The sequence below is a fragment of the Saimiri boliviensis genome, chromosome 17 (genome assembly GCF_048565385.1).
Source record: "Saimiri boliviensis isolate mSaiBol1 chromosome 17, mSaiBol1.pri, whole genome shotgun sequence".
Classification (NCBI taxonomy): Eukaryota; Metazoa; Chordata; class Mammalia; order Primates; family Cebidae; genus Saimiri; species Saimiri boliviensis.
Genome location: NC_133465.1, coordinates 4,760,684 through 4,782,949, shown reverse-complemented (window position 1 = coordinate 4,782,949; position 22,266 = coordinate 4,760,684). Strand labels below are relative to the sequence as shown.

Below are 22,266 nucleotides of genomic sequence, written 5' to 3'. Positions count from 1 at the left end.
CCCAGCTAATTTTTATATTTTTAGTAGAGATGGGGTTTCACAGTGTTGGTCAGGCTGATCTTGAACTCCTGACCTCAAGTAATCTGCCCACCTCAGACTCCCAAAGTGCTGGGATTACAGGTGTGAACCACTGCATCAGGCCAAGAATTGTAAACTCTTAATTATAGGAGTTCTATAAGGTAAATATTGTTGATAAAATATTTCCTTGTCACTAAGGAAATCGGGGTTCAGAGAGGTTGACTAACATACCTAAAAGTATATAGTTATCTAATAGTAGAGCTGGCATTTAAACCCCAAGAACTTGGCTGGGCATGGTGGCTCACGCCTATAATCCCAGCATTTTGGGAGGCCGAGGTGGGCAGATCACAGGTCAAGAGATCGAGACCATCCTGACCAACATGGTGAAACCCCATCTCTACTAAAAATACAAAAATTAGCTGGGCGTGGTGGCATGCGCCTGTAGTCCCAGTTACTCGGGAGGCTGAGGCAGGAGAATCACTTGAACCCAGGAGGCGGAGGTTGCAGTGAGCCGAGATCACATCACTGCACTCCAGCCTGGTGACAGAGCAAGACTCTGTCTTAAAAAAAAAAAAAAAAACAGCAAAAAACCCAAGAACTTATGTCTTCAAAATCTGAGCATTTTCTCGTATACCACATATCACTTTGTTAGTCTTTATGTATTTGAAAGTACCATTTAAATAATATTCCACAATTCAAATTGTTGCTAATTTAGTCTTTCATTTGCAACCAATCCAAATTAGGGTGAATATTCATTCTTCAAACTAGTGGATTTTTAGTTTGCTTGAATGGTTAAAATGAGATTCTGTAGACATGACAATCTCCTCAAATAGGCCAATTTGAAAGTGTTTAAATGGGGAGCTGTGTTTTAGCTCCTTTTCAGTTTAGTAAATGCGTTATGCTTTCTTCCTCTTATGATCTATATTTCTTACAGAGAAAAAGAGAGACCAGCAGTTCTGTCCTATGGCAGATGAGAAGGCAACTTCTTCTGGAGTTGATGGGCATTCTTCCCACAGTAAGAAGCACCCGAATTGTGGAAGAAGCTGATGTGGACATGGAGCCCAATGTGTCTGTGTATTCGGGGCTGAAAGAAGAGCATGTTGTGAAAGCCAGTGCACTCTTACGTCTGTACTGTGCTTTGATGGGGATCGCTGGACTCAAGTATTCAATAGTTTGATATTTTACCTTTTTGTCATTTTACTTTCTTGTTTCTATTCTCAAGAAAGTGAGTCAAAAGCCTTTTATTTAGAGGATTCAAGTTTTCTGTTCAATCATGAGATTCAACAGAATCTGAGGTAGCAGGCTAGCCTATAAGAAGAAAGAAATTCACGGGCCGGGTGTGGTGGCTCACGCCTGTAATCCAAGCACTTTGGAGGCCAAGGTGGGCGGATCACCTGAGGTCGGGAGTTCAAGACCAGCCTGACCAACATGGTGAAACCCTGTCTTTTTTTTTTTTTTTTTTTTTTTAAATGAATGAAATCCTAAGGCCAAGAATCCCTAGCAGAGATGTATTCATCTATTTTGTTCTGATTTTAAACAGAACTATACAAATATGGGAGGAGCTAGAGCAGTTTATCAATTTCCAATCATAATTTAAAGAAACCTATAATTTCAACACAGCTTGACTAAACTATAGTGAATGATCTGTGGGTGATCTTTTACGTATCCCAGTGACTAGTTGAAGTAAATCTCTCCTTTGTTTCCTTTTACAGTGCTATCATAAATTGTTTAAAATTGATGTGATGTGATTAATAAGTATAGTGTTTCTTTTTTCTTTTTTTTTTTAAAGACAGAATCTCCATCGGTCACCCAGGCTGGAGTGCAGTGGTGGGAGCTCAGCTCACTGCGACCTCTGCCTCTAGATTCAAGCGATTCTCCTGCCTCACCACACCTGGCTAATTTTTTTTTTTTTTTTTTTTTTTTTTTTTAGTAGAGACAGAGTTTCACCCTGTTGGCCAGGCTGGTCTTGAATTCCTTACAGGTGATCTGCCTGCCTTGGCCTCCCAGAGTGCTGGGATTACAAGCATGAGTCACCACACCTGGCCAGTACAGTGTTTCTTATTTAGTTACTATACAGAATCCTTTTAAATAATGTTCTTAATAATTGTGCATACAGTCCTCATTTGCATGTCTCCAATATGCATGAGTTTCAGTTACCTCAGTTTAGTTAAATAATTCTGGTCTTTCCACACGTTCACGTTTCAGTTGCCATTAAGCAAATACTTTATACGTATAGAGTTTGTGAGCTCCTCAGGCCGCATATCACTAAGTAAATAACAGATGTACATCATGATTAGTGACCAATGGCATCACTTCTTTCAAAGTCTGTCTGTGACTGGTTACTGCACAGCTGCTATTTGATTCATGCACATAGAGCAGAATAGGTAAAGGTCAAATATCCCTTATCTGAAATGCTTGGCACTAGAAGTGTTTTGGATTTTAGAACTTTTCAGATTTTGGAATGTTTGCATTATACGTACCAGTTTAGCATCCCTAATTCAGAAATTCAGAAATCCTTAATGCTCCAATGAGCATTTCCTTTGAGCTCATTACTTCATGGTAGCACTCAGAATGTTTTGGATTTTTAGGACATTTTATATTTTGGATTTTTTGGATTGGGGATACTCAACCTGTATTGCTTCCTTTCTCTCCATAATAAACCCATGTTCCAAAACATGGAAACAGTTTTTGGAACATTATCTTCCAAAAACAGATAATTGGAAGAGGAAATTGGCTAATAAAGATGAAAGTATAGCAAGGAAACAAAAGATGGTAATGCTGAAAATGACATTTGAACCAAACATAAATTGAAGAAGTAGTTGACTCTGAGAATGTTGACGCTGCTACCGTTTGAGAGATCCCAGATAAAATAGCCAGAGGAACTTCGTGAAGGTAAACCTGTTGACATAAATGAGAAGAGTGAATGTGACCAAAGAATGAATATGTTCTAGAGAATAGGATCTTGGCCTGAATTTTTACATTAAAAGAGCTTGCAGATATTTCGTGACTGAAAGTACAAGGGATAAAATATTGGCAGCTGATCCAAATTTGGAGGAGACTGACAATTCACCAAGGATAGAAAAGATGCTCACTGGGCCAGGTGCAGCGGCTCACGCCTGTCATCCCAGCACTTTGGGAGGCCGAGGCGGGTGGATCACGAGGTTGATAGATCGAGACCATCCTGGTCAACATGGTGAAACCCCGTCTCTACTAAAAATACAAAAAAAATTAGCTGGGCATGGTGGCGCGTGCCTGTAATCCCAGCTACTCAGGAGGCTGAGGCAGGAGAATTGCTTGAACCCAGGAGGCGGAGGTTGCGGTGAGCCGAGATCGCACCATTGCACTCCAGCTTGGGTAACAAGAGCGAAACTCCATCTCAAAAAAAAAAAAGATGCTTACTTCATGTTGTACATTATATAATCACAGGAAGGAGGCAAGGGCTGTTTAAGCTACTCTTTTTTTTTTTTTCTTTCCAAGACAAACTGTATCCAGCTTTATTAAAGATACTTTCCATAAACAATCATGGTATTTCAGTTAGGACATGGGCAGACAATCGTTAACAGTATACAACATCTTTCAAACTCCCTTAAACTACTCTTGATAAAGTTTTTACGAAGAAATAGAACCCTTTTACGGCTGGGTGCAATGGGTCACACCTGTAATCCCAGCACTTTGAGAGACCAAGGCTTGTGGATCAGTGAGGTCAGGAGTTCGAGGCCAGCCTGGTGAACATGGTGAAACCCATCTCTACTAAAAATACAGAAATTAGCTGGGAGCGGTGGCCAGTGGCTGTAGTCCCAGCTACTCAGGAGGCTGAGGCAGGAGAATTGCTTGAACCTAAGGTGGAGGTTGCAGTGAGTCGAGATTGCACCACTGCACTCCAGCCTGTGCAACAGGGCGAGACTCCATCTCATTAAAAAAAAAAAAAAAAGAAAAGAGAAAAGAAAAGAAAACACTTCGATTTCCAATGTTTTTAATATTTTCAATGAGAGTACTATAAAAATATTAGTTTTACTATTTAAAAAAAAATTCCTGGCTAGGTACAGTGACTCACACCTGTAATTCCAGCACTTTAGGAGACCAAGGTGGGTGGATTGCTTGAGCCCAGGAGTCTGAGACCAGCCTGGGGAACATGGCAAAACCCTTTCTCTAATTAAAAAAAAATAGAAAAAGTTAGCTGGGCATAGTAACGCATGTCTGTGGTCCCTGCTACATGAGAGACTAAGGGGAAAGGATCACTTGGGCCTGGGAGGTCAAAGCTGAAGTGAGCTCTGATCCTGTCACTGCACTCCAGCGTGGGTGCCAGAGCAAGACCTTGTCTCAAAAAAAAAAAAAAAATGCTTATGCATTATAATCAACACAGTTTTTAATGTTTAGACAAAAATGTTAAAGGCTACAGTACAATCATAATTTTCACTATTGATTTTTAAGATAAAGTTGCATGATTTCAGCTCGCATGGTCATTTTTATGGTCTCATACTACAGGGCAAAGTAAGGAGTGCCTGTATCTGTGTCTACAGTAAAACACTATAGTTGTAATTTCTCAACAGTTCTGCATTGACAATTTGAGATGTTAAAGATTTGATAAATAGTGAGTTATCATTATAAAGTTTAAAATTTGTATCTAAAAGGTTAAAAATTCACTTTTTCTTCTTCCTTCCAACTAAAAATGTAAAGCCTGATGATGTATTCCCTTTTAGACCAACTGAAGAAGAAGCTGAGCAATTACTGCAGTTGATGACGAGCCGTCCTCCTGCTACGCCAGCTGGAGTTCGCTTTGTTTCACTTTCCTTTTGTATGCTACTGGCCTTTTCTACACTTGTCAGGTACCTAACTCTATAAATCGCTCTATTTTCTCAAGGTCTACTTTTATTTACTCAATAAAATGCGTGTATAGTATTAGATAAGAGCTTTCTACAAAAGCTGGTCTAGGTTGGACAGTTGTAGTTTTGTTTTTTTCCAGCTTTTAAGAGAAGGGGTCTTCCTTTGTTGCCCAGGCTGAAGTGCAGTGGCTATTCACAGGTATGATCACAGCACACTGGAGCCTTGAGCTCCTGGCCTCAAGCAATCCTCCTGACTCAGCCTCCCAGGTAGCTGGGACTACAGGTACATGCCACTGGTCCCAGCTTATTTGTGTGTGTTTTTTTAAAATATAAAGGTATCAGTAGCATCTGATTCATTTTGTTTATTAAAGTTTTATATGTATATTGTTAAAAGGACTTAAGAGTTCTTGATTTGTTAAGGCTAATAGCAGTCCATCCTTCCTTCCCCACTTCCTATTTCCCATTTCAAGTGTTTTTCAATTCTTTTAGCTGTTTATTTTTAGTTTCACCGCTACATCTGTAATAACATGTTTGTATTTGATACCTCTTTGATTTTTGCTTTTAGTTATTATTTATTGAGTTCCCTCTATGAAAGATGAGAAATTAGCTCTCTTTCTTTTTTTTCTCTGTCCTAAATACATCCATACATATCCTTCCTATCTTCTCATTCTTCTAGTACAGTTATAATAATTTAGAGTAGATCAATATGTAGTTGTTATGATTATGTAAACCACTGACAGCTCAACCATGTATTATATAATTATTTTTTACTTCCTTGTGAAATTTATTTTTTGGAATATTTATCCTGTGTTTTTGTTTTGTGCTTTTAACTTTCTTCGTGTTGTGTGTACCATTCATGTAACCTCAAACTCTGCCAGTCTAAATCTTCTCTCCAGATGTTTTGACTCATTAGGTGTCTATCAATTTCATCTTCTTGAGGAGATTCCTTCAGGAGCATTTTGATCTGGAGTGGTTACCAGTTATACCTGGTAGTACAAAGTACTCATCATTTTGGAGACTTGCTTCATATCTCCTTTGCTGGATCTCCTGTTTTACCTCATGTCATCATTTTAGCCAGGCATGGTGGCTCACACCTGTAGTCCCAGCTACTCAGGAGGTTGAGGAGGAAAGATCACTTGAGGCCAGCCTGGGCAACATAGTGAGACCCCTGTCTTTGTTCAAAAAAAAAAATTAAAAAGAAAACCTATCCTTTTATTTGCTTGCGCCGTGATCATGTTATCATCTTTTTTCATCGCTTCCTTATTTCGCTGCTTTTTTTTTTTTTGAGATGGAGTTTCACTCTTGTTGCCCAACTGGAGTGCAGTTGCATGATCTTGGCTCACTGCAACCTCTGCCTCCCAGGTTCAAGTGATTCTCCTGTCTCAGCCTCCTGAGTATCTGGGATTACAGGCACCTGTCACCATGCCCAGCTAATTTTTGTATTTTTAGTAGAGATGGGGTTTTACTATGTTGGCTAGGCTGGTCTCGAACTCTTGACCTCAGGTGATCCACCTGCCTCCGCCTCCCAAAGTGCTGGGATTACAGGTGTGAGCCGCTGTGCCTGGCCATTTTGTTTCTTTTTCTTTTCTTTTCTTTTTTTTTTTGAGACAGTTTCGCTCTTGTTACCCAGGCTGGAGTTCAATGGTGCAATCTCGGCTCACCGCAACCTCTGCCTCCTGGGTTCAAGCAATTCTTCTGCCTCAGCCTCCCGAGTAGCTGGGACTACAGGCACGCACCACCATGCCCAGCTAATTTTTGTATTTTTAGTAGAGATGAGGTTTCACGTTGTTGACCAGGATGGTATCAATCTCTTGACCTCGTGATCCACCAGCCTCGGCCTCTCAAAGTGCTGGGATTTACAGGCATGAGCCACCGCGCCCCGCCCCCATTTTGTTTCTTTAGAATGGGTATGTGTGAAGTAAATTCTTTTTGAGAATGGATATTTCTGTAAATATCTTTGTTCTACTCTGTCATCTGATTTGATAGTTTGATGGGGTATGGAATTCTAAGTTGGAAATAATTTCCTTTCAGGATTTTGAAGGTGTTGCTCCATTGTCTTCTAATTTCCAGTGTTGTTAAGAAGTCTGACATTCTGATTCCTGGTCCTTTATGTGGCCTATTCATTTTTAATATGGTAACTTGTAGGATTAGCTTTTTGTCCCTAGGGTTTTGAAATTTCTGGATGATATGCCTTAGTCTGAGTCTCTTTTTGTCTATTGTCCTAGGCATTCAGTAAGACCTTTGAACCTGCAAACTCATGTCCTTCAGTTCTAAAAATTCCCCTGAATTAATTTGTTGTTAATGTTTTCTTCTTGGGTGTTCTCTGTCTGAAATCTCCTTTTATTTGGAATTGGATTTTTTGAAATGATTGTCGTATTTTCTTATTCTTTCCTCTTTTTCTTTCCCTCATCTTGTTCTGCTTTTTAGAAAACGGCTTTATTGGGCCAGGCGCGGTGGCTCACGCCTGTAATCCCAGCACTTTGGGAGTCCTAGGTGGGTGGATCACAAGGTCAAGAGATCAAGACCATCCTGGCCACCATGGTGAAACCCCATCTCTACTAAAATATAAAAATTAGCCAGCTGTGGTGGTGTGTGTCTGTAGTCCCAGCTACCCAGGAGGCTGAGGCAGGAGAATTGCTTGAACCTGGGTTGCTGAGATTGCTGAGTCAAGATCACCCCATTACACACTCCAGCCTGGGCAACAAGAGCAAAACTTCTTAAAAAAAAAACAAAAAACCGTTGGCCGGGCGCGGTGGCTCAAGCCTGTAATCCCAGCACTTTGGGAGGCCAAGGCGGGTGGATCACAAGGTCGAGAGATCAAGACCAACCTGGTCAACATGGTGAAACCCCGTCTCTACTAAACATACAAAAAATTAGCTGGGCATGGTGGCGCGTGCCTGTAATCCCAGCTACTCGGGAGGCTGAGGCAGGAGAATTGCCTGAACCCAGGAGGCGGAGGTTGCGGTGAGCCGAGATCGCGCCATTGCACTCCAGCCTGGGTAACAAGAGCGAAACTCCGTCTCAGAAAAAAAAAAACAAAACAAAACAAAAAAAAACAAAAAAACAAAAAAACGAAAAAAAAAAAAAAAAACCGCCGGGCGCGGTGGCTCAAGCCTGTAATCCTAGCACTTTGGGAGGCCGAGGCGGGTGGATCACGAAGTCAAGAGATCGAGACCATCCTGGTCAACATGGTGAAACCCCGTCTCTACTAAAAATACCAAAAAAAAAAAAAAAATTAGCTGGGCATGGTGATGCGTGCCTGTAATCCCAGCTACTCAGGAGGCTGAGGCAGGAGAATGGCCTGAACCCAGGAGGCGGAAGTTGCAGTGAGCTGAGATCGTGCCATTGCACTCCAGCCTGGGTAACAAGAGCGAAACTCCGTCTCAAAAAAAAAAAAAAAAACCTCCTTAAGATTTTAGAGATACAGTGAAAAAGAAAAAGAAAGATTATTTGAGTTTCTTCTTCAAGATCACACTACTAGTAATAAGCAAGATGGGATTCTCACTCAGGTGTGGTAGGCTGTAAAGGCTGTAATCTTTCTACCGCATAACACTATTTTTTATTAGTTGTATGGTCTAGGTATAGCTGAGAAGGATCTTTTTAATTTTCTTAGTTTTTAGTAATAGAAGAAGCGTATTTTCATTTGCTTTTTGTTTCACCTATTTTTACTGCATGAGGTGGAAAGAGATTGGTGAAAAATTTTTCACAAGTCAACATTAGCTTCTACCTTTCAATTTAAAAATTAGTGCTGGGTTTGGCAGCTCACGCCTGTAATTCCAGCACTTTGGGAGGCCAAGGCGGGTGGATCACCTGAGGTCAGGAGTTTAAGACCAACCTGGCCAACAGGGTGAAACCCTGTCTCTACTAAAAATACAAAAATTAGCTGGGCGTGGTGGCAGACCCCTGTAATCCCAGTTACTTGAGAGGCTGAGGCAGGAGAATCACTGGAACCCGGGAGGCAGAGGTTGTAGTGAGCTGAGATTGTACCGCTGAACGCCAACCTGAGCAACAAGAGTGAAACTGTCTCTCAAAAAAAAAAAAAAAAAAAAAAAAATTAGGAATTCCCTTTAAATAGTCATTATTAGGCTAGGCATGGTGGCTCACCTCTGTAATCCCAGCACTTTGGAAGGCTTAGGCGGGAGGATCACTTGAACTCAAGAGTTCAAGACCAGACTGGGCAACATAGCAAGACATCCTCTCTGCTAAAAATAAAAAATATTAGCTGGGTGCAGTGGCGCACGCTTGTAGTGCCAGCTACTTGGGAGGCTGAGGTGGGAGGATTACTTGAACCTGGGAGGTTGAGGCTATTGTGAGCTATGATTGCACTACTGCACTCCAGCCTGGGTGACAGAGCAAGATATTGTTTCAAAAAAAAAGTCACTTTGTTTTTATAGCCATTTTTCATATCTGGTAAGCCTGTGACTGCCTTTTTTTTCATGATTAGTAATCATTTATTTCTCTATAATTTAGAATTCTACTCATAAGGTTTCTGTAAATTAAATTTCATTTTCCCATAGGATGGAGTGCTCATTACTGTCTGGCACTAGTTTGCGGTATTTTGATGCTTAACTGTTAACACTAGATTTTTTTCTTTTCTTTTTTTTTTTTTTTTTTTTTGAGACGGAGTTTCGCTCTTGTTACCCAGGCCGGAGTGCAATGGCGCGATCTCGGCTCACCACAACCTCCGCCTCCTGGGTTCAGGCAATTCTCCTGCCTCAGCCTCCTGAGTAGCTGGGATTACAGGCACGAGCCACCATGCCCAGCTAATTTTTTGTATTTTTAGTAGAAACGGGGTTTCACCATGTTGACCAGGATGGTCTCGATCTCTCGACCTTGTGATCCACCCGCCTCGGCCTCCCAAAGTGCTGGGATTACAGGCTTGAGCCACCGCGCCCGGCCAACACTAGACTTTTTTCTATATGAAGTAAGTATCAGCTGTTTTAATAGGTTAATCCCAGAGACCTTTGTTTTCTGAGGAATGTGAGGAAGCTTACTCTTTCCAACCTGTGAAAGCAGTAACTAAGACTTTGAGAGGGGATCCATGAAAAAAAGCAAAGGTCCTCATTCTTAAGCTCTAGAATTACTTCATATCTCAATGACAATTAATGGCCCAATTCAGCAAGCCATTAATTTGACTTGATATTTGAAAATAGGACTGGAAAAATAGTTTCTACCAAAAATAACTTCAGAATGCTTTTTATTCATATACTAGTATATCTAATTTAAACCAGTGACATTCTGGTATGTTTTATATAGTACGCCTGAACAGGAACAACTGATGGTGGTGTGGCTAAGTTGGATGATAAAAGAAGAAGCGTATTTTGAGAGGTAAGATAGTTTGATTTAGTTAGTTGAGAAAGCTTTTCTTCTTCTGTCTTTGGAAAATTCATATTTCTTATTTTGTTTTGACAGTACTTCAGGCGTCTCTGCTTCTTTTGGGGAGATGTTATTATTGGTGGCTATGTACTTTCACAGCAACCAGCTTAGTGCTATCATTGACTTGGTCTGTTCCACTTTGGGGATGAAGGTAATTTTCTTTTAAGTTCTTTCTAAAAAGAAGGGGTTTCTAAGTTGGACATTTTATTGTACTGTATTGTTTTCACTTAAGTAATTTTAGTTGTTTAATAGAAGTTTCATCAGGAGCACTTAGAAAAAAATGCATTTTGAAACATTTATTTACTAAAATAATAGATACTCACGCAAAAACCTTGGAAAGCACAGAAAAGGGAAAGATAGAATTCCAGGATTCAGAGATACCTAGTATACTACTATTAATATTCTGATGTCTGTTGTTTCTTTAAAGTGACGTACGTATGTTGTGATGTAAAAAACTAATATATGATGAGCATTTACTCATATCAATAAATATTCTAATAAAATATAATTTTTTTTTTTTTGAGACGGAGTTTCGCTCTTGTTACCCAGGCTGGAGTGCAATGGCGCGATCTCGGCTCACCGCAACCTCCGCCTCCTGGGTTCAGGCAATTCTCCTGCCTCAGCCTCCTGAGTAGCTGGGATTACAGGCACGCGCCACCATGCCCAGCTAATGTTTTCTATTTTTAGTAGAGACGGGGTTTCACCCATGTTGACCAGGATGGTCTCCATCTCTTGACCTCATGCTTCACCCGCCTCGGCCTCCCAAAGTGCTGGGATTACAGGCTTGAGCCACCGCACCCGGCCCAAAATATGATTTTTAATGGCTTCATAGTATTACAGTCCATTGTTTGATCTTCTTACTGGATCCCTTATTATTTCCCATGTAGATTTTTTAGTTTCTGTATAATGCTTAGACGAATATCCTCGTTTATGTAAATACACACATAGGCACTCACACATGTATCTCTTCATACATCTGTTGGATCATTTTCTCAAGATAAATTTCTAGAAGATGATTGCTAAGGAAAAGGGTATAACTATGTTAAGGTGTTTCATGAGTACTGCCAGATTATATTTTAGAAATATTTTATCAGTTTAACTGTTATCATTAGTGAGTGAGAACTCCTGTTTTCCTAAACTCTCAACATGACTGAGCATTACTATTTTTTTTAATATTTGTAAATTTCATTGATAAACAGTGGTCTCACTTATTTTGCATTTCTGTGATTACTAGTGAAACCTGAGTATTTAAAATCTGTGTGTTTTGACTGGTTTATTTCTTTTGCGAAAAGCTTATCAGTATCCTAATTTTTCTGCAGGGATTTTGATTTTTTTTTTTTTTTTCACTGATTTAAAAGGAAAGATATACCATTATATCTTTTACATCTTACTTCATATATTTCAAGACATATATTTCACTCAATATTGAAACTGGGGCTAACGCCCTTTTCGGCCTTAGCCCACCTGCACCCAGGTGAATAAACAGCCATGTTGCTCACACACACACACACACACACAAAAGAAACTGGGATTCATTTTCAGTTGCCATGTAATGTGAAAGTGGTAGTGTTCCAACTCGTACTTTTTTTTTCTTGAAAAGCTACTATAATATTAAGTCAGTGATGTATATCACAGTATCTTTAAAAGTGGAGAGTTCAATATGTTGTAATTGACTTTTTTCAGTCGTTTTTGCCATTTATCCTTGCCATGTGGAAATTATTATCATTATTATTTTTATATAGTATATTAAGTGTTCTTTTTGTGGTTTCTATTTTGCTCTTATGCTTAGAAATGTTTTCCTTTCTTGGGTTTATGTAAATGATCACTTACATTTTCTTCCGGTTTTTTTGGTGCTTTCATGTTTTACATTTAAACATTTAATCTACTTGAGTGCTTTTGTTGTATGGTGTGATATGTGCAATAAGTGTGTGTGTGTATCTGTGTATACATATATACGTCTATTTTTCGGTGTATATATGTGTATATACAGATGCACACACACACATATATATTTCTCTTGACCTCCCAGAGGGGTAGCTATCCCAGCTCCAAGTAGTATATAATCTGTTTCCCCTAGCTGACTGAAAATGGCAATAATAGTCTTTATTAAGTGCTTTTTATATTGGTTCTAAGTATTAACATTTTAATGTTGGATTGAGACAGCACTTCTAAAACAGAGTAGAATACTTGAACATTTGAACATTAATGTATATCACAGCCATTTTAGATAAGTTCCCTGGAATAAATTGTGTTTCATATATTTTATTTTTACATGCTGTTGGAATTCTTTTGGTAATTTTAGATTGTAATTAAGCCAAGCTCCTTGAGCAGGATGAAGACGATCTTCACACAGGAAATTTTTACTGAGCAGGTAATTCTTTTTATTCTTGGGTACTTATTTAGCTTTCTTTTACAATATTCTTTGGGAGAAAACTTGTGTGTCTTACCTTAAGAAAATAATATGGTCTGTTTTCTTTTTAATCACTCCTGATGATTTATTTCATCATTGAAACTTTCTTAAAGAATAATCCATTTAAAAGACACTTTTAAAATTACTCATAACATACCAAAGCATCTTTTAAATTTATATGTTTTTGGAGACTTTGAGTAGATAGTGATTAGCATACTCTTAGATGTCAATGATAGGTCATCTCAAGGGGCAATCATTTTAATGTGTCTGGAGAAAAATAAAATGAAGACCTATTTAAACCTTTAGGCTGTAAGATTCATTTCTAACTAGATTACAGGCTAGAGTCTAAATTTCTTATTCTTATACTTAACATGTACTTAGCCTTAGCACTTTTGTCCATGGATAAGCCTAAGGATTCTTTTCTTTTCTTTGTCTCACCCTGTCACCCAGGCTGGAGTATAGTGGCATGATCATAGCTCACTGCAACCTAGAACTCCTGGGTTCAAGTGATCCTCCTGCCTTAGCCTCCCAAGTAGCTAGGACTACAAGTGTACACCACCACATCCAGCAAATTTATTTATTTATTTACTTATTTATTTAGAAGAGATGGGGTTTAGCTATGTTGCCCAGGCTGGTGTTGAACTCCTGATCTCAAGTGATCCTCCTACTTCAGCCTCCCGAAGTGTTGGGATTACAGGCATGAGCCATTGTACTTGGCCAGGATGTTTTATTTTTCAGTGAAGGATTCTATTCTAAAATTTTTTTTTCTTTTCTTTTTTTTTTTTTTTTTGAGACGGAGTTTCACTCTTGTTACCCAGGCTGGAGTGCAATGGCGCGATCTTGGCTCACTGCAACCTCTGCCTCCTGGGTTCAGGCAATTCTCCTGCCTCAACCTCCTGAGTAGCTGGGATTACAGGCACGCGCCACCATGCCCAGCTAATTTTTTTGTATTTTTAGTAGAGATGGGGTTTCACCATGTTGATCAGGATGGTCTTGATCTGTTGACCTCGTGATCCACCCGCCTCGGCCTCCCAAAGTGCTGGGATTACAGGCTTGAGCCACTGCGCCCGGCTTCTAAAATTTAAAATTAGTTCCCAGATTCACTTGTTAATTTAAATCTTAAAATATAAGAAGTATGTATGTCTTAAAAAATGAACTACTTGAGTGAGTACTCATGGATCCATAATTTTGATTTTTTATGACTATTAATATCTTTATTCCTATATTGTACTCTCCCTCTCACCCTCAACATGTATATGCACCTCCTAAATTACCAATAGTCATACAGCACTTGGGAGAATCATATGTTATTTTTTGCCTTTAAATTTGAACTAATTGGAAGGCAACTTTGAAGAAGGTCTTTAAAAAACAATTAGAGGCTATGTATGACATATTGAAAATAAATATTTCTATTTATATTTATGTGGCGCTTTATAACTCATATGATGTTTTTCCAAAAAGAATATTTTCCCCTCATAACAATGCTTTGAGGCAGGTGTGGCAGTGTCCTGTTTTGTAGATGTGAAAAAGATTCAGATGATAAAGTGACTTCCTCAAATCATTGAGCCCAGATCGTATGCTTCAAAATTTTATTTTTTTAACCTTCTCACATCACTGTGTATGTATCTATGTTTAAAAACAAAAAATTGGGGAATTATGTAAATTCCTAACTGTACATTTCTTCAGCATTCAAAGACAGTTAAAACATGTAATAATTGATTTTCATCATTCATTTCTAGTGACCACACTTGTGTTAGGTGTTGGCAGTCTACTTACTAATCCTCTCTTTTTCAAAATAATTTTATATTTAGTTCTATTATATTACTAATACTATTTTTCCCTTTTAGGTTGTCACTGCTCATGCAGTTCGGGTCCCTGTCACCAGCAACCTGAGTGCCAACATTACTGGATTTTTGCCTATTCATTGTATTTACCAGCTTCTCAGGAGCCGTTCCTTTACCAAGCACAAAGTGTCAATAAAAGTATGCCCCTACAAATAAGCAAAATAAAAGCATGACCCTACGTTTATTTTTCTTTTTTATGTTTTTTGAGGTGGAGTTTTGCTTAGTTACCCTGGCTGGAGTGCAGTGGCCCAGTCTTGGCTCAATGTCACCTCCGTCTCCCGGGTTACAGTGATTCTCCTGCCTCAGCCTCAGCCTCCCAGGTAGCTGGGACTACAGGTGTGCGCCACCATGCCCGCTAATTTTTGCATTTTTAGTAGAGACGGGGTTTCACCATGTTGGCAGGCTGCTTTCAAACTCCTGACCTCAAGTACTACTGTGATCTTGGCCTCCCAAAGTGCTGGGATGACAGGCATGAACCACTGTGCCTGGCCTATATTTATATTTCAAAGAACAACCTAAATTAATGCTTTCTCCCCAGTTAGTTGTATGTCAGTTTGTAGCCTTTATTGTGGGTTTTATGTAGGAAATGTCTGGTATTAAGCTAAGTTACTAGTCATTTATGTAAGTATAGTAATTAGGGGTATAGTTATAATTATGTAGTTATAATAATACAGTAATTTCAGATTTTTAAAACAGTATAACATTTTCAAAATGTATAATACTCCATTTAAATTCTCAATAATGACACATGGCTATTTCATGAATACTTAGAAACTGCCATTTTCTAATTTTTATTTTTTTTAGACATGGTCTCATTTTGTCGCCCAGGCTAGGGTGCAGTGGCATGATAATAGCTCTCTGTAACCTCAAACTCCTGGGCTCAAGCAATCCTCCTGCCACACCCTCCTAAGTAGCTGGGACTACAGGTACGAGCCACCACATCTGGCTTTTCTTTTTTTTGAGACGAAGTGTCATTCTGTTGCCCAGGCTGTAGTACAGTGATGTGATTTCAGCTCACTGCAACCTCTGCCTCCCAAGTAGCTGGGATTACAGGCTCCTGCCACTGTGCCTAGCTAATTTTTTTTTTTTTTTTTTTAGTAGAGACAGGGTTTTACCATGTTCCCCAAGCTGGTCTCAAATTTCTGACCTCAGGTGATCCACCTACCTCTGCCTTCTAAAGTGCTGGGATTACAGGTGTAATCCTGGCCTCATACCTGGCATAAAAGGTGTTTTATGTAGAGACAGGGTCTCCCTATGTTGCCCAGGCTGGTCTGGTCTTGAACTCCTGGTCTCAAGCAATTCTCCTGCCTCGGTCTCTCGAAGTGTTGGGATTACAGGTGTGAGCCACTGCAATGGGCCTGGTTTTGTTTTACAAATTAGAGAAGTTGCTGGTCAGCCGTGACTAGTATTTTTCGATTTATCACAAGGACACCTCACACCTAACTTAAAATTTAGATGTTTTGATTTGTCTTAGTTGGCTATATCTACCAGTTAAAAGGTCCTCTAAAGAGAAGATTGAAACCCAGGAAGTGAAGTAGTCTGAACCTTTTTCAGAGGCTCTTTTATTTATAAAGAACAGTGAATAATATATACATTATATATCACTTTTGATTGTCCCTTGTTTTTTCTGATTTTGTGAAATTATTTTCCAGCTAGATTGCATCTTCTGCTGCTTTATATTTTTAGCAAGTAAAATAGTTAAGAAGTCAAATGCACACCCAACCTTTTACATGTCCTCCATTCAACGATAGTTAAGTCATAGTCTCTGTAAGTGCCTGTCAGAGACACTTTCTTAGTCTCTTTGAGGGTTTGCTGTGAAGGACCTATCTCTCTATCCAAATTCCTGTCTAATGTGAGCTCTCCCATGATGACACATATGGTGCTTTAAATACAGATATGGTAGGGACTTAAAATGTTTTTCCCACTACTTAAAAACTAGCAGATTAAACCCAAAGCAAGCTTCAAGTGGAAGGTACACCTAAGATGATACAGATATAAAAGTAATTCATATTTTAAAATCAAAGGCAATTATGATACTAGATAATAATTTGGAACTGCCAAAAGTTAATAGTTTTACTGATTCATAGTTGATGTAAAACTGTATGTACTTCTATAATTTTGCTTGCTTTTTCTTTTTGCCACAATTAATTCAGTGTCTATAACATTCTTTCTTAGGATTGGATTTATAGACAGCTGTGTGAAACTTCTACTCCACTTCATCCTCAGTTACTTCCTTTGATTGATGTGTACATAAATTCCATACTTACTCCTGCATCGAAATCTAATCCACAAGCCACAAATCAACCAGTCACGGAACAGGAGATACTCAATATTTTCCAAGGAGTCATTGGGGTAAAATAGTGGTTCTTTTATATCTGTTAGCTTATTTTTCTTTTAATTCTTCTGACTTATCCCATATTCTTATTTTCCTATCAGAGGACTTCTAGGTAGTTCTGAATTTAAAATAAGATTAAATTTTCTTAGAACACCTGTAAAAATTAAAAGAATGGTATTAGTTCCAAGTAGTTTGGTAAATAGGCACTGTGTAAGAATTTTTGTTGTTGTTGTTGTTGTTGAGATGGAATTTCGCTCTTGTTGCCTAGGCTGGAGTGCAATGGCCCGATCTTGAGTCACTGCAACCTCCAGTTCCTGGGTTCAAGTTATTCTCCCTCCTCAGCCTTCTGAGTAGCTGAGATTACAGGTGCTTGCCATAACAACTGCCTAATGTTCTGCATTTTTAGTAGAGACAGAGTTGGCCAGGCTGGTCTTGAACTCCTGACCTCAGGTGATCCACCCACCTTGGCCTCCCAAAGTGCCTGGATTACAGGCATGAGCCGCCGTGCCTGGCTTCAGCTTCCTACGTAGTTGGGACTCTAGATGTACATCACCACACCTGGGTAATTTTTGTATTTTTAGTAAAGATAAGATTTTACCGTATTGTCCAGACTGGTTTCAAACTCCTGACCTCGAGCGATCTGCCCGCCTTGGCCTCCCAAAGTTCTGGGATTATAGGTGTGAGCCACTATGCCTGGCCAAGAATTTTTTTTGTTTCATTTTAAGTCTAAAGGGTGCCCTGGAGATTGTGTGTTTGATCCAGTTACTGTGTGGGATTTCAATACATTCAACATAGCTTTGTTCAGCATCCTGGGAATCTAAGCTACACCTAGATTCATTTAGGGAAATTTTTTTTTTTTGAGACAGAGTCTCTGTTACCTAGAGTGTAGTGGCCACAATCTCAGCTCACTGCAAGCTCTCCCTCCTAGTTTCAAGTGATTCTCATGCCTCAGCCTCCTGAGTAGCTGGGATTAAAGGTACGCACCACCATGCCTGGCTAATTTTTGTATTTTTAGTAGAGACAGGGTTTTATCACGTTGGCCAGGCTGGTCTCGAACTCCTGACCTCAGGTGATCCGCCTGCCTTGGCCTCCCAAAGTTCTGAGATTACAGGCATGAGCTACTGCTCCTGGCTTATTTAGGGAGAATTTGATGACAGTATTTTTTCCCTAGTTTGTTAAAAGGGAAAACAGTTGCATTTTTCACAAATATAGTTAAGTATAAAATATGTAAGAATTCTTTTCTTCATGGTAATTTTATATAATACTTGGGATTCTTGTCTTTCAGAAGCAGCCTGATGGGTTTGCTATTGAATAGTAGCTGAAGTCTTTTCTTTGTCTTATCTTAAAGACCACCTAGGCGTGTTGCCTTTCATCTCTCATGCCGTCTCAGATTTCATGTTGTTTCTTTGAGTTTAATACAAACACAGCAACATTTCTCCTGTTTTACCTGAGTTAGGAGCAACAATGCTGAATAGTCTATTTTGATTCTTTTACTACCAAGAAAAGAAAAAGCACTCATGAAATTCAACAGTGTTTAAAAGTATTTATAATATTACCTCCAGGGTGACAACATTCGCCTTAATCAGCGTTTCAGTATCACAGCTCAGCTTTTGGTGCTCTACTATATACTGTCTTATGAGGAAGCTCTTCTAGCAAACACAAAGACTTTAGGTAAGTTATGCATAGAGGAGTGGTTCTAGTGGTAGTATTTTATTAGCTTGTATTTTGTTACTTTCCAAACTGCTTTTTGATAAAAGAAGGGCAATATTCAAACAAACTCTAGTATCGTTTTATCATCTTTGCAATGTGGGCATTGTATAATTGATACATAAATCAGGCATGTTTGGGTACATAACCACAATTTATGGCTCAATCCTCCTTATAGTAGTCCAAATTAATAGATAACAGAATTGCCTATATTTTAACAGTTGTATAGGTCTTATTTACTAAATATAAATTTAAAAGATAAACCTGATGGAGCTGTAACTGAATTTTTTTCTTGATTTCAGTCTTTGCCTGGTCTCCTTCCATTAGTGTGAAGAGTAACAACCTAATAAAAAACAATAGAAAAGGCTGGGCACGGTGGCTCACGCTTGTAATCCTAGCACTTTGGGAGGCTGAGGTGGGCAGATCACTTGAGGTCAGGAGTTTGAGACCAGCCTGGTCAACATGGCAAAACCCCGTCTCTACTAAAAATACAAAAATTAGCTAGGCATGGTGGCTCATGCCTGTAATCTCAGCTACTCAGAAGGCTGAGGCAGGAGAATTGTTTGAACTCAGGAGGTGGAAGTTGCAGTGAGATCATGCTTTTTAAAGATGAAAGAGCTAGGAGAATGTTTATATGGTGTTGGGAATAATCTAGAAGAGAGGGAAGGCTTGGTGATGCAGGGGAGGGACAGTTCCTGGAGTGATGTCCTTGATAGGTGGAAGTAGATGGGATGTAGAAGACAGTTGGAGGGATTGACCTTGCCTTAGGGAAGCCTTCCTCCTGGTTTAGGAGATTTTTTTCTAGTCTAGTTTCTCATCTCAAAGGGGAATAAACAGCTGCATGCTGTGTCATGGCATGAGTGAGTTTTGCTCTTCTTCAGCCAAAAGTATAATTATTCTGCCTCAGATTTATTCCTGGCAGCCAGGTGTGGTGGCTCACACCTATAATCCCAGCACTTTGGAAGGCTGAGGCAGGTGGATCACTTGAGGTCAGGAGTTCGAGACCAGCCTGGCCAACATGGTGAAACCCTGTCTCTACAAAACGTACAAAAATTCACTGGGTGTGCTGGCGCATGCCTGTAGTCCCAGCTACTTGGAAGGTTGAAGTGGGAGAATTGCTTGAACCCGGGAGGTGGAGGTTGCAGTGAGCTGAGATCGCGCCACTGTACTGTAGCCTGGGTTGCAAAGCAAAACTCCATCTCAAAAAAAAAAATTATTCCTGGCTATGAAATTGTGTTGTAGCTTCAATAGCTTGCTAACTATTTCATGGTTTTATAATAAACATTATTAGGAGCTGCTAAGTAGCTACAGAAGATCAAATAGGGAATGCTGAAATTTCAGATAAAGCCAAGTATTAGTATCAGAATTAGAATACCATAGCCATTAAAAATAGTGTTTGTGGGCCGGGCGCGGTGGCTCAAGCCTGTAATCCCAGCACTTTGGGAGGCCGAGGCGGGTGGATCACGAGGTCGAGAGATCGAGACCATCCTGGTCAACATGGTGAAACCCCGTCTCTACTAAAGGTGCAAAAAATTAGCTGGGCATGGTGGCGTGTGCCTGTAATCCCAGCTACTTAGGAGGCTGAGGCAGGAGAATTGCCTGAGCCCAGGAGGCGGAGGTTGCGGTGAGCCGAGATCGCGCCATTGCACTCCAGCCTGGGTAACAAGAGCGAAACTCCGTCTCAAAAAAAAAAAATAGTGTTTGTGTATATATTTTGATTTGTTTAAAAATATTTATAATAAATGTGTGTATATTAGTTTTAGTTAAATAGTGATTAAGTATTGATCGAAAAGAATAATATAAATCCCTGTATACCTAGTTAAAATATGAACGTTACCATTACAAGTTTTTATTTTTTATTTTTTTGTATTTTGAGATGGAGTCTTGCTCTATCACCTATGCTGGAGTGCAGTGGTGTAATCTTGGCTTACAGCAACCTCTGCCTCCAAGGTTCAAGCGATTCTCCTGCCTTAGCCTCCTGAGTAGCTGGGACTCCAGGTGCATACCACCATGCCCAGCTAATTTTTTGCATTTTTAGTAGGGAAGGGGTTTCACTGTGTTAGTCAGGATGGTCTTGATCTCTTGACCTTGTGATCTGCCCGCCTCAGCCTCCCAAAGTGAGGTTACAGGTGTGAGCCACTGCACCCGGCTCATTTCAAGTTTTTATGATAAAAAAAATTGTTTCCTTTTTATTACACCTGAAAACATTATTACTAGGTAAAACTGTTTATTTTTAGATATTTTTGAAGTTTAAGACAGTAGTAATTAATACTGTACATAAAAGGAACTATTTGTTTCTGTAACCAGTAGAATCATAAACATGATTATTCTCACTCTTTTAGTAGCTAAAAATTTTACTTATTTAACTCACCCTTAAGTTTCACTTCATTTATAAATTTTTAATTTTTCTTCTGTCCTTCTGTTACGTGTGAAATTTCCTTCTTGGTCACCAGCAGAACAAGACACATCCTATGGTACTTGGGAAACTGTTATGTTTGCTGGCTCTAAATTCTGAACTTGAATTTTTTCTTTGCTCTTGATAGTTAATTATTTTCTTCTGAGAAGAGAGTTATTCCATCTGCCTCTTTGAAAATGCAGGAGCTTTTAAGCAAATGTTGACAGATGTTACTTCTTTACAGCTTAAAGTTTCTGAGCTGTAAAATACAGAGTTAAATCAAATTTTGACAAAAAAGGGTTCTAACGGTTACATGACTGTATTGTAGAGTAACAGTTTAATAATTTAAGCTTATTTCATTGCTTACCTAGTTTACATATCTAACTTTATGTAAAATAGCTGGTTTTAAAAATAAAAATGTTTATTAAAAAATATGTCTACTGGGTTAGGCACAGTGGCTCATGCCTGTGATCTCAGCACTTTGGGAGGCCCAGGCAGGAGGATAGCTTGAGCCCAAGAGTTGAAGATCTGCCTGGGCAACATGGTGAAACCCTGTCTCTACAAAAAATACAAAAATTGGCTGGATGTGATGGCACGTGTCTGTGGTCCCAGCTACTTGGGAGGGTGAGGTAGGAAGATTGCTTGAGCATAGGAGGTTGAGGCTGCAGTGATCTGTGATTGTGCCATTACAGTCCAGCCTAGGTGACAGTGAGACCCTGTCTCAAAAAAAGAGAAGTGTGTTTGCTAGAGAAAATGTAGGAAATGAGAAAAGAACTAAGCATACACCATCTGTAATTCTACTGCCCAGAGGTAATCACCATTAGAAGTTCAGTAGAAAACCTTTCAGTCATTGCATATGTGATAGCTTTTGCAAAGTTGAAATTACTGTATCTATCTATCTATCTATCTATCCATTCATCCACACACACACACTCTCACATATATACACACACACACCCATACATATATACGTATGTATATATGTATTTGTTTTTCTTGCTTCCAGTGGGGTCAGATATAATGTATATTTTTATTTACTCTATTTTTTTTTATTTTTTATTTTTTTATTTTTATTTATTTTTATTTTTATTTTATTTTTTTTTTGAGACGGAGTTTCGCTCTTGTTACCCAGGCTGGAGTGCAATGGCGCGATCTCGGCTCACCGCAACCTCCGCCTCCTGGGTTCAGGCAATTCTCCTGCCTCAGCCTCCTGAGTAGCTGGGATTACAGGCACGTGCCACCATGCCCAGCTAATTTTTTTAGTATTTTTAGTAGAGACGGGGTTTCACCATGTTGACCAGGATGGTCTCGATCTCTTGACCTCGTGATCCACCCGCCTCGGCCTCCCAAAGTGCTGG

The 22,266-nt window shown here is 39.4% G+C and overlaps 1 protein-coding gene across 1 annotated transcript in view; it reads left to right on the top strand.

Moving 5' to 3' along the window:
* The window catches only part of INTS2 (integrator complex subunit 2), a 63,843-nt gene that overhangs the window by 16,559 nt on the left and 25,018 nt on the right, over positions 1–22,266 (top strand). The window contains exons 8-15 of the mRNA XM_039476859.2: positions 953–1,179; positions 4,719–4,844; positions 10,098–10,169; positions 10,254–10,368; positions 12,520–12,588; positions 14,475–14,609; positions 16,647–16,823; positions 18,369–18,477. Coding sequence (XP_039332793.1) covers positions 953–1,179; positions 4,719–4,844; positions 10,098–10,169; positions 10,254–10,368; positions 12,520–12,588; positions 14,475–14,609; positions 16,647–16,823; positions 18,369–18,477 — 1,030 coding nt within the window. The remainder of the gene's footprint in view (positions 1–952; positions 1,180–4,718; positions 4,845–10,097; positions 10,170–10,253; positions 10,369–12,519; positions 12,589–14,474; positions 14,610–16,646; positions 16,824–18,368; positions 18,478–22,266) is intronic.